General features: G+C 35.5%; 1 protein-coding gene across 2 annotated transcripts in view; it reads right to left on the bottom strand.

Moving 5' to 3' along the window:
- Positions 1–3,884: 3,884 nt before the first annotated feature.
- LOC111161870 (serine/threonine/tyrosine interacting protein) overlaps positions 3,885–13,413 on the bottom strand; it is a 34,975-nt gene continuing 25,446 nt past the window's right edge. For both annotated transcript variants that reach the window (XM_022525908.1, XM_022525916.1), the window contains 2 exons: positions 6,145–6,238; positions 3,885–4,193 (listed from right to left, as the gene is read on the bottom strand). In XM_022525908.1, the coding sequence (XP_022381616.1) occupies positions 4,120–4,193; positions 6,145–6,238 (168 nt within the window). In that variant the 3' untranslated portion in view covers positions 3,885–4,119. The remainder of the gene's footprint in view (positions 4,194–6,144; positions 6,239–13,413) is intronic.

Raw genomic sequence — 13,413 nt, 5'->3', positions numbered from 1 at the left:
CATATTTTGTATATTTATATTTCCCTGACTCTTAAGATGCACATTTTACACTAACATATTAGAAATCAGGATGCATTTTATGATCAATGGCTCGCCAGTTTATTCAACAATATTTTGCCTTTTAGTGGTATGTAAAATAATAGTGTAGTGATAGCATCTTGGATTTGATGAAAAGTAGTATGTAGGTAGGCTGACAGGGAAGACAGTACTGTAAAAGCAAGAAGTATTTTTTTTTAATGGGCTAGAAGCTGCTCTGTGGATGACCTATATTCCCTTTGCTTCAGACATGTATTCCCTCACTTCCAACTCCAAATCTGTTCAGCTAATCCTTAGAAATATTCTTGAGCTAAAATGCAGACCTTGCCTGGACTACTGACCATTACTTGTGTGTGTGTGTGTGTGTGTGTGTGTGTCCACAACATATTGGAAGATACCCTTATCTTCCAATAAGTGCTTCCCCAAGTCCCATGTTCATTCATCCTTCTTATCTGAGGTAGTAAAACTGGGTTACTTTTACTTAAAAAGACAACAATCTAAAGAAATTCTGAGGCATAAGCAGTATAAATGAGCATTTCAATCTTTTTGAGGTATAATGGCACAACAGTTTTAATACAACCACCAGTCTTCACAAAATAATTTTAATACTTTGTGCCTGGGCTAGCAGCATCTTGCACTGTGACATTCCTATACATACATAAGCATTTTATCCAAGTACAAATGTTAAAAGCAGGGTAACTTAAGCAATTGCCTATACAAAGGTAAATAGACACTATAGGTTATTTTTCTTGAATCATTTTTGCTGCATAGTAAATTGCAATTACATGTCAGTATAATGTTACTGATCTATAGAATACACTTTGAACTGTGAGGTATGGCAACTCCCTATGAGAGAGCTAACATGTAAACCTGAATATTTTGATTTTTTTTTTTTAGCTGCCATGGATGGGTAAGACAAAAAAATCCAGCATTCAAAGATTCTAGAAACTTCCTAATCAATAAAAATAAAATAAAATCTTTTAGTAATTCTCAGCTATTTCCTATCATTTCCATATTGGAGCATTGTTGAATGGACAAAGATAAAGTAAATACTGAAGTGAAGCTAAGTTTGTTATGGAAATATGGGTTAAACCAGTTGTTAAAAAAAAAAATCCGCCAGGTAACTGCTCATTTACTTTACATCAAGTTGAGATCCTGATATATGTATATATATCGAGAAATATATATATATATATATATATATATATATCGAGATATATATATATATACACACACACACACATATATATGCATCCCAACTTTATAATTCAAGATTGCAGTTAAATACTTCTAATTCACTTGAATTACCATGGTAATAAGACAATTAGAAACCTTATATTTTCTTTAAAAGGACATGCTTAACATTTTCTGACATTACTTCTAAACTCAGATGAAGCACAAACTCCGCCCCCCAAAACAAATATTCTGCTTTAAAAGTTAAACACTTGAGAATTGGTAGCAGAAGCTATCCCAGTTTAACATTTCCACCACAGAGACAAATAAAGGTAACTGCTGTATAAACACCCAATGGATAAGAAATTAACATTAATTAACTAAAATTAGAAAGTAAGAATTCTGTCATTCTAGTTTGAATATTTTCAATATTTGTTTCATACTTTTAAAGTGGGACAGTAAAGAAGTTTTCCTGTTTTGCTGCAATTTCAGCTTAAATTCTTGCCCAGATTACATATTTAAAATTGGGTGCTATATCACTCATACATTATTTAAATGTTTTAGAAAATAAATCATGATTGGTTAAATGTATTATATGTAACTATCAAAAAACATTTGTAGAAATAAAAGGATTTCAGAAATGGAACCAAATAGAAGAAAGATTAGAAGAGCTACCAGAACTGGCTGAATATTAGGTGGAAGAATGGATCCAAGGTAAAACAAACTTGGGGTGTTCTTACATGAAAAAAGAATAAACTTCATGTTTTGTCCCCATTAGTACTGTACTCAAGAAGATGATAGTCCCTTTTCCTAGTGTTCAAGAGACAGTCTTTAATATACAGTGCTGGGCAGGCACTTCAGTGACAACATAAAAATTACAGTGGTTAGAAAAAGTGGAAGATTACCAGCTTTAAATTAATAAATGACCAAATCTGTATTTTTGGCCCAACTACTAGAGAGGATATGTGTATTTAAGAAACTAATCTTAAAAATCTTAACTCCCTCATTTTAAAACCTAAATGTACTATAACAAAGATTCTCCTAAGCCAAGTTTCCACCAAATGAAGAAGCATCATAGATACTAGATTGCATCTGGCACTTTGCCAAGTGGATTTTCTGAACACAATGCAAATCTTGACTCCACTAGACTACCACACCAAATGACCTAATTACACAACAGAATACAAGACTACAATGGGATTAATAATAGGCTGTTTTCAGGGTAGTAAAATAGGGGAAGGGAATCAGAAGAGGAATACCATCTGGGTCAACAGGAATTAACTCAATAAAGCAATTTTAATTTCCAATCTCCTGTTACGCTGGATTAAAAAAAAGCTCTTAACTGTATTATATTACACTGCAGGGAAAAAAGCAAAGAAGTAACTTCATGTAATGGGTTACCTTGCATAGTACCTATTGGTACCAAGGGAACGTATGGAAACCATTCCCATCAGTAAAGCACCTCAAGAGAGGACTGAGAAAAGTGAGATATAAACGAGTTTTGTTTGTGCTACCCTAAATCAACTATAAAAAGTTAAAAACACTCCTCTCCTTCCTCGTGGCATACTTAAAATAGCAAAAATGTTTTTCTTAGAACAATCTTTATATGTATAAATGAAAATATGGAGAATTAAGGATCCATAAAGTGACTTCGCTAATGCAAATTATGGGGGAAATTTGGATTAACTCAACGTGAAGAATTAAAACACTAATTTTAAATACAGTGAAGTTTACCACAAACCACTTTCCCCAATAAATGCATTTTCAAAGAAAAGCTGCTGAGCCAGAACAACCTCACAGACTCATTAAGACAACATAAAATGAAGAAGTAAATGTTCCATATTCCAAATAATTTACTGAGGTTTCCTTAAACCTCTGTTTTAACTTAGAGTTAAGAAGAAAAAGAAATTACAGAAAAATGTTAAAAATGTTGTACTGTTCTACATACTAATTTAAAGGTGTAGATTTATTTTTTTATTGATGCAAGGCACTTTTCTTTTTTTGGGCTTCATTTAGAAACAAAGAATGCTACATTGGTTACTCAGAACTATTTTGGACAAAGAAAAAATGGGCTAAACAACTCTAAAAAGAACAAACAACATTTGGCTTTTAAAGAAAAACGGAAAGTGACTCAAAAGTCTAAAACTCCTAGTTTTTTAGTATTACCAAGCAAAACGTCTTCCTTTGTTCATTAAACTTTTTTTTTTCTATAGAATAAACAAATTAGGAAGAGGAATGGAAGCAATACTTGGATCATATTAAAGTAAGAGCTGGCTAATGTCATGATTCAAAGATTATTAATAAGGTATTAAGTTTAAAAAAAATAAAAGGGTAATGAAGCTACTAAATTACACTAAAACAGAAATGTGGCAGATTCCTGCATTTGTTAATGTTTCCGTAAGAGGTTCCATCATAAAACTGAACTGTAAAATTATTTTTAAAATGTAATATATAGAACACAAAATGAATTAGCAAACTTTAGGAAATTCTCGTTATAAATTACCCAGATTTTATAAACAAATCCCCCCTAACTTGCATTTTGTTTAAAGTAATAACTTTATATCCTACAAATAAATTTCAAGTATGAAAAGTGCATTATTGCAATAATACCTCTTTGCAAGTCCAAAATTCTTGGTTTATAATAAAACTGTAAAGTGTAAAAAAAAAAAAAAAAGAAAAAAAGAAAAAGAAAAAGAAGAAAGGAGTAAAACCATCAGTGCCATCTATTGCAGAAGTCCAACATCTTCTTAAAATGTCACGCAACAAGTTGCAGAGAAACACGCCTGGAAGCAACATACAATTAAAAAAAAAAAAAAAAAGACTTGTGTTTTTACCATTTTACATTATTATTGTCTCTAGTATTTCCTCCTTCCCAAACAGAAATTCACATCCTCTCTAATGTTGCTCGAGTCAGCCATTCTGTGCAGTAGCCACTTGCATGGTTCCAAAATCATCTTCTTCTTCATGTGTTCTCTTCAAACTGCCTAAAAATTATTGCACAAATATAACATATAATGGGAACTTAAACTCATTTGTTAGAACATTATAGCTAGTAAAACTTCATTTTCATAAAGCGTTACTATGTATATGCACTATGAGAATTCCATGACTGAATTTTTAGTAAAATATTAATAAATCTTTTGTTATAAATTACTAAACAGCTTTTATCTTCATTATGGGATATATTTCCTCTCTTGAGAATTAACTATGTCTTAGGTATTATAAATAACAATCATTCTTAAAACAGTTTGAAAACAGAATTGTTAGAGAGATAATGGTACCCATATGTTTGGTTACCAAGTTTTTTAGCTACCATAAACCTATGACAAAATTTAAGAGATTAATTTTGTATTTGTACAATTTTATTTTGTAGATATAATTATCTTTTTGCTTTCATAGACACTGCTGAAAATATTTCTCCACTGAAGCTGTGGTTTTATGACCAAGAAGTCTAGAGCTGGGAGAAAAGATGGCATGCAGCAGATAAAGAAGAGATTTTATCTACTCGTTACATCACAGTCTGCTAGTACAGAAATTTCTCACATAGAATCAAAGGTATCACTATATGACCAATAGTTACAACAAAAAAATTTGAGTCTCAATGGAGGAAAACTTGAGGGAACAACTAAACTGGCAAAAGATCTGCCATATTATCTGCCTAACAATGGCACAGGCTTAAAGTTATGCCCGAAAGGTTGTGCTAAATCACGGTAATAATGTTAATTCAGAGAGTGGATTCTAATATGAAACTAACATTTCACTGTTAGATTAATTTAAAAAAAGGGGGGTATATGGTATCAAGACAATGGAATAAAGCAGAAAATATGCTAGCCATAAAGCTAAATACAGCTGCTATGCTGAATTTCAGATGAAATGCTGTACTTACAATCTAAAAGAGGTATGAGACATAAATAACTAATGCAAAGCAGAAAGTGAGGAGGTAAAAGTAAAGTTCTCTAGGAGTTTCAAATAACTTAGGGATTGGAGGAAGATTGTTAATCATCATTTCTGTTGAAGGCATAACATGTAAAATAAGTTTTTAAGGGTAGATACACTGAATGCTATGCATTCTTGGAGAAAAGACACAAATGAAACCATTAGTTCAGTTTTCTGGAGTGCCTATATAAAGAGGAACACTGAGAGATACCAAGATCAGAAACACCTTACTTACACTATGATGCTCTGTGTTTTCTTCTGTAGGAATTAAACCAATGAAGGATTTTGTACAGGAAAAATACATCAGAACTATCTTTTATGAAAATAAATCTGGCTACAATGTATAGAATAGACCAAGGAAGAGTTTGGATAGGAGGTCAATACGGACCTGAAATAGAATGAGATTCCGTAAAAAAGAAAAGAGACAAGTGTACCAGGTCTTAGAAAAGGAAGATAGAAGATTTTGAGACCATGCCTGGATCATTAACTTTGAAAATATTCTTTTTGGGGGGGAGGGGAAGGGAGTACTCTGACATAAGGAAGAAAGGGAGAAGGGATTCAAATACAAGGAGAAAAATGGGTAGTTCACATTAGTCACCCAACTTAACCTGAAACACACTTTTATTTATTAAACCGCTTTTATTTTTATTAAGATCACCTGAGTGTATTTAGAGGCCCTTCTCCAGATCCCTATTATTTTAATCTTTACAGCAGTTATACTACTTAAAGACTTAAACTAAACCAAGTAGAAGTTTGATCTTCCAGCTAACATATTCTATTAGCCAGCTACAGTGCTGTACACACAGCAGAAGCTCAATATAATATACACATAATCTTTATAAAATTAATTTGCAGTTATCTTGTGTGAAATTCAATAATCTACCCAAAGTTTTCTAAACAACTTAAACTGTTCAGTATAACTTGTAAAGAGCAAAAGGTGCTTTCTACTTCATATCATCATTTCTGTCCAACCTTCTCCAAAATGACAAATATCCTTACCTGTGGGTCCAGAATGAACAGATAATGACCTTTCTATCTGGAGTGGTGACATCATCTGTATTGTTAATTTTGCTAGGTAGATGGCTTCATATTCCTGAAAAAGATTTAGTTAACTTGAATGTACATATAAATTCTGGGGTACCCAAAAGAGTGATTAATGTGTACATTATTGGTATTAGTTTATACTGAAATATCTGGTGCCACTGTGTTGTAAGAGATGCAAGTTTAGGGGTACCTGGGTGGCTCATTCCATTAAGCAGTGGACTCTTGGTTTCGCCTCAGGTCATGATCTCAGGTTTGTGGGATAGAGCCCCACATCAGTACAGTCTGCTTGTCCCTCTCCTTCTCCCTCTGCCACTCTTCCCATTCCTCTCAAAATTTTATAAAGAAAAAATTGAAGTTTAAAATTCCTAGCTCTTAAAAAAATAAAATTCCTATCTCATACTTTCACATGTAATGAAGAAACTATAAATCAAGTCAGGTTATCAGCTTGAACTAGGGTATCATATACTAAACTGCTAGTCAGGCAGTATCTGTTCTCTGCCACTGGGATGTTAGCTATATGATCTCTAATTTCTCTGTTAAAACACACACACTCCATCCAACAACCCAAACAGGCATCTCTTAAAATAATTGTAAAAATAAAATGAAATAAAATTCAGTAAAGATTTTATACAGTTGTAAAATATTTTTAAAATGAGAGTACTATAAAGCATCTAATGGATTTAAGTATATATTTGGTTTTCTAATTCTTTAAAATTAATAGTCCTCTACTTCCAAAGATGGAAGAATAAAGGGATTTCTGTCCCTCTCCCCTTTCTGAGAACAAAAATAGAGAACTCCTTATCTGATGAAAGAAGGAAATATCCATTACCCTGAATATGAGAAGAATGAAAATTAGTGATTACAAATTGGTCAGAATAGTGGTTACCTTTACAAAAAGAGAAAAAGTGTTGGTGGTTAGGAAGGGGTAACACAAGGGCTTTTGGGACCCTGGCATATGTTCAATTTCTTGACCTGATTGGTGGTGGTTACATGAATGTTTATTTACATTTCATGAATTTTCTATATGTGTATTATATTTCACAATAAAAAAAAATTATCTTTAAATGGAACCAGACCAAGGTAGGCACACAAGATGCCTGACTGCAGAAATTAGGCAGAATGGGTACACTTCAAAGTGCTCCAAAATAAGATGGTGGATCTAAGATAAAACTAACAAGCCCTTGCACAGTATTATAGGAACTACAAGTGGGCAGTGTGGGGATGAGCAAGGGCGTATTAAGGGAAATGTGAATGCCCACACATGCCACTTTTACTAGCAGGGTGTATGTATAGTAAGATGGACGAGAAACTGGGTTGTATGTAGCCAAGTATCTGATCTTAGCTAAAAATAAAAACTAAACCAGTAATTCTCAAGCCTGGCCATACCTGAGGATTGCCTGAGGAATTTTTTTTTTTTAAAGATTTCACCTATTTATTTGTCAGAGAGAGAGAGAGAGAGAGAGAGCACACAAGCAGGCAGAGGCAGAGAGAGAAGCAGGATACCCCCCACCCCAGCCCAATTAACCTACTGAGCCACCCAGGCGTCCCTCGCCTGAGGAATTTTAAAATACACATATGTGTTCAAGTCCCACCCCTAGTGATTGTCACTTAATTGGCTTAGGTTAGGTTCCCCTGGGCAGTTTTTTTTTTTTTCTTTTAAAGACTTTATTTGTTTATTTGAGAGAGAGTGTGAGAGAGAGAGAATGAGCATGAGAAGTGGGAGGGTCAGAGGGAGAAGTGGGCTGGGCTCGACTAGAGCCCAGAACTCCAGGATCATGACCTGAGCTGAAGAGAGTGGCTTAACCAACGGAGCCACCCAGGCGTCCTGTCCCCTGGGCAGTTTTAATGTGCATGCTGTTTATCAATACCAACAAGAAAAATGTGTGACCTAAGAGGCTCTGCTTCTTACTCATTGAGTTAAACCACCAGAGAAAAGTGTGGTGAGAAAGACTTCCAAAACAAGTAGAAAATTAAAGCTATCTGCCTTCCCCAACCACTATCCAGGTTGTCTCCCACCATTCTATTGTTGGGCAAATAGCTGTTCTAAAAAGAATACTTCCAGGTCCAAGATGACCAATAATCAAAAAGGAACCATTGTAGGTTTTAGCATAAAGATGTCACAAGGGGAAAAAAGCAACTTTACAACCAAAAGTCATATTAAGAACAGCATCAAAACTGCACCAAGAAGCAGATGAAAATGATTAATTCTCCATGAAATAATGAACAGGGCATTTCTTTCTTTCTTTTTTTTTTTTAAAGATCTTATTTATTGAGAGTAAGAGAGAGAGAGTGAGCATGCAGGAGCAGGGGGGAGGGGTAGAGGGAGAAGCTGACTCCCCCGCTGAGCTGGGAGCCCCATGTAGGACTCAATCCTAGGACCCTGGGATCATGACCTGAGCCAAAGGCAGATTATTTAACTGACTGAACCACCCAGGTGCCCAATGAGCATGGCATTTCTGAAATGAGTTGAAAGAAATAAAAAGGACTCATGGAAGAAATGTAACATAACAATGAAAGAGATGACATACCAACTATCAGCTCAATAGGAGAGAAAAAAAATAAAAGCACAGAAATAATGAATGAATATAACAGAATCAATAGAGAATAGACCAACTATCCAATCCTGGAATAATATCAATTTTCCCTTTTCTCCTTGAAAAGGTCCAAACTGCAAGTATGCTATTATTTCCTATCATTTTAGAAAACAAACAAAAATCCTCCTTAATAACCCTAGTTTCCTCTCTAGCTATGGTCACTTCTGTTTCCCCCTTCCAAGTGTAATTCCTAGAATTATCTATTCTTGCTGTTTACATTCCTCTCTTCCCATTTTCTCTTGAACTCTGAGCAATTATTTTATCCTCCCCCTTCCATAAAATGTTTGTCAAGGACACCAATGACCTCATGTTCCTAACCTAATGTCAATTCTCAGCCCTTATCTTCTTTAACCTATTATCAAGCTTTTGATATAGTGAATCACTCCCCATTCTTTTTAAGATTTATGTATTTATTTTGAAAGAGAGAGTGGGGGAAGGGAAGTAGGGGGAGAGAAACTCAAGCAGGCTCCCCACTGAATGCAGAGCCTGACACAGGGCTCGACCTTATGACCCATGAGATCATGACCTGAGCCAAAATCAAAAGCCAGGTGTTTAACCAAATGAGCCACCCAGGTGTCCCCATTCCCTCCTTCTTCAAACACTTTCTTCACTTGACTTCCCAAACAAGCCACCCTGATTTTTTTTTTTCCTATCTCACTGGCCATTCTTTTCAATCTCTTCTACTAATTTCTCATCTCCCCACCCTCTACATGTTGGAGTGCATTAGGATCTGTTTTGAAAATCTCTACCTGCACTCCCCTAGTGATCTTACCTAGTCTCAGGGCTTTTGATAGCATCTATATGCTGATACTCCTTAGATACATGGTTCTTTTCCATGAACTCTGGACTTACATACCTGCCTACTCTCCAACGCCCTCTCAACCTTAAGATGACCAAAACTGAACTCAATTTTACTCCCTTCAAACCTTTTCATGCAGTTTCTTCCATATCTTCCAGAAAGGCTTAAATCCATCCTAATTTCCTCTCTTCACATCCAATCCATCAGCAAATCCTGTCAGCTATACAGTCAAATAAATCCAAAATGTGATCTCTTCTCACCTCTTCCCCTTCTACCATTTTGGTCCAAACTAACATTTTGACTTGTAGGGATTTGGGGTTAAGGGCAGAAGCAAGTTTCCTGTTAGAAAGCAACTGCAATAATGTAAGTCAAAAGAAAATTAAGCAAACAGGCCATGCAGATATTTGGGGAAAAGCATTCTAGGTGTGGGGAGATATGAGCAAGTGCCATGACACGAGAACATACAAGTATTTTCAATGAATTATGAGAAAGTCAGTGTGACTAGAACATACATAGTAAGCAAATGGGATAGTAGATTAGAACTGAGAGGTAAAGAACTACTTTATATAGAGATTTATAAGCCATTATAAATAAGGCCTCTGGCTTTTAAGTGGAGGAGGAGTAATTCCTTGTAATAAGATTCTGCCTATGGTGCTGAGTATACTGTGTTGAATACAGGATACTGTAAATTTCCTAAGAAATACAGACTTTAAAACACAAACTGATTTGAATAAATGGAATATATTCTTAGGAAGACTAAAAATGTAAAGGTGTCAATTATTTTGAACTGTGAACATAATAAGAACTTAAAAACTATAGGGCTCTTTCCAGCAAAGTTCATACCTAAAAGTAAATGTTAAGAACTTGCCAGGAACATGGGTGGCTCAGTCAGTTAAGCCTCTGCCTTCAGCTCAGGTCATGATCCCAGGGTTCTGGGTTCGATCTCCACATCAGGGTCCCTGCTCAGCGGGGAGCCTGCTTCTCCCTCTCCCTCTGCCACTCTCTCTGCTTATGCTCTCTTTCTCTCCCTCTTTCTTTCCTTCAAATAAATAAATAAAATCTTTGAAAAAGTCAAGAAAAAAAAAAAAGAACTTGCCAGGAAAATTCTAGCAAGAATATTAATGAGGGAATCTTGAGTTATGCCATAAATTATTTATATAACAACACAGCATTTAAAATTGTTTGATACAGTTACAGTATTAAGCAGAGCAATGGAACAGAATACAAAGTCCAGAAACAGACCCAACTATAGATCAGAATTTGGTATATAATAAACACGGCATTTTAAATCAGTTGGCTAAAGACAGATTACTTAATATACAAAAAGCTCTTATAAAACAAAGATAAATAAGACCAACAATCTGATATAAGAATGGGCAAACCACAGGAGTCGCCACTTTTATCACCATGATGGCAATGATCAGAAAATCTGGTAAAATGCTTTTGGCTATTGATACTGAACAGGAACTATTAGGAAACACGTACCCCTTGTTTCCTGGTGGTTTACTTATTTCAGCCTTTTTTAAAAGATTTTATTTATTTATTTGACAAAGAGAGAGAGAAGCAGGGAGCACTGAGCAGGGAGCCTGATGTGGAGCTTGATCCCAGGACTCTGGGATCATGACCTGAGTCGAAGATAGACAATCAACTGAGCCACCCAGGCACCCCTATTTCAGCCTTTTTAAAGACTGTTTGGTAACATTAAATTTCAAATGCCTCTGACCTGACAATTCCACATTATACATATAATCATACGGATACATTTGCAGATATAAACAAAGATGTATACGTCTCCCAATATTATTTATAATCAAAGGCTAGAAATAATCTAAAAGATTTATATATATGGAATCATATGAAGTTGTGATGTATACATATTTGTACATATGCATATGAAAAGATTATGCAGTTAGACTTGTATATATACTGCTGAATTTTTTAACATGTATTTTTTTATTACTTTTTCAAATACAAAAATAAATGTAAAAAGACAATGTTTTTATAGTTGAGCCAGAAGGCAGACACTTAACCAACTGAACCACCCAGAGGCCCCTGAGACAATCCACTTCATAACGCTCTTGATGTCTCAATGTGAGACATAAAGGACATTCTTCAATTTTTGATTTTCCTTCTTGGAAAAAAATAAACTAGTTTAATCAGATATTTCACAGGTTTACCTTATTGTCTTTTGAGTATATCTTCTGCACCACAAAAGTTGAAACATGGATGGATGGATGGGGTGTCTAGATGGTTCAGTTGGTTAAGCATCTGCTTTTGGTTCAGGTCATAATCTTGGAGTCCTGGGATTGAGCCCCGAATTAGGCTCCCTGCTCAGCAGGGAGTCTGCCTCTCCCACTACCCCTCCCCACTGCTTGCACTCTCTCTCACTCTTGCTCTCTCCCAAATAAATAAAAATCTTAAAATCTGAAACACAGTAAATATAAAACATATAAAATAGCATATAATTATATGTGTGTCATCAAAAAAGAAAAAAATTGAAGAAATTTCTATCATTTATTTTCATTTTTAAATTAATATATAATGTATTACTGGTTTAAGAGGTAGAGGTTAGTGATTCATCAATCTTCTATAAAATACCCAGTGCTCATTACATCACATGCCCTCCTTAATGTCCACCACCCATTTACCCCATCGCCTCCACCCCATCCCCTGCAAACCTCAATTTGTTTCCTATGATTAAGAGTCTCTTATGGTTTGTCTCCCTCTGATTTCATCTTGTTTTATTTTTCCCCTTCTTCCCCTATGATCCTCTGTTTTGTTTCTTAAATTCCACATATCCCTGAGATCAAGATAACTGTCTTTCTCTGATGACTTACTTCACTTAGCATACCATCTAGTTCCAACCACATTGTTGTAAATGGCAAGATTTCAATTTTGATGGCTGCATAATATTCCATTTTTATGTGTGTGTGTGTGTGTGTGTGTGTGTACATGTATACACATCTTCTTTATCCATTCATCTGTTGATGTGCATCTGGGCTCTTTCCATAGTCTACTGTGCAAACTGCTGCTATAAACACTGGGGTACAGGCGCCCCTTTGGATCCCTATATTTGTATCTTTAGGGTAAATACCCAGTAGTGCAATTGCTGGATCAACTTTTGAGGAACCTCGATACTGTTTTCCAGAGAGGCTTCACCAGCTTACATTCCCACCAACAGTGTAGGAGGGTTCCCCTTTCTCCGCATCCTCACCAACATCTGTCATTTCCTGACTCGGTGATTTTAGCCATTCTGACTGGTGTGTGGTAATATCTCATTGTGGTTTTGGTTTGTACTTCCCTGCTGCTGAGTGATATTCAGCATTTTTTCATATGTCTGTTGGCCATTTGGATGTCTTCTTTGGAGAAATGTCTGTTCATGTCTTCTGCCCATTTCTTAATTGGATTATTTGTTCTTTGGGTTATTATTTGAGTCTGAGTTCTTTAAAAAAAAAAAAATTATTTATTTGACAGAGAGAGACACAGAGAGAGAAGGAACACAAGCATGGGGGAGTGGGAGAGGGAGAAGCAGGCTTCCCACTGAGAAGGGAGCCTGATGTGGGCCTCAATCCCAGGACCCTGGGGATCACAACCCTAGCTGAAGGCAGACGCTTAACGGCCGAGCTTAACAGCTGAGCCACCCAGGTGCCCAAGTTTGATAAGTTCTTTACACATTTTGGATACTAGCCCTTTATCTGATATGTTATTTGCAAATATCTTCTCCCATTCTGTCAGCTGTCTTTGGTTTTGTCAATTGTTTCCTTTGCCATGCAAAAGCTTTTCATTTTGAAGTCCCAATAGTTCATTTTTGCTTTTGTTTCCCTTGTCTTC

This window comes from Enhydra lutris, unplaced genomic scaffold (assembly GCF_002288905.1).
Source record: "Enhydra lutris kenyoni isolate GAN:26980312 unplaced genomic scaffold, ASM228890v2 scaffoldscaffold4, whole genome shotgun sequence".
NCBI classification, from domain to species: Eukaryota; Metazoa; Chordata; class Mammalia; order Carnivora; family Mustelidae; genus Enhydra; species Enhydra lutris.
The sequence above is the reverse complement of the archived record's forward strand: the minus strand, read 5'-3'. Positions and strand labels throughout refer to the sequence as shown.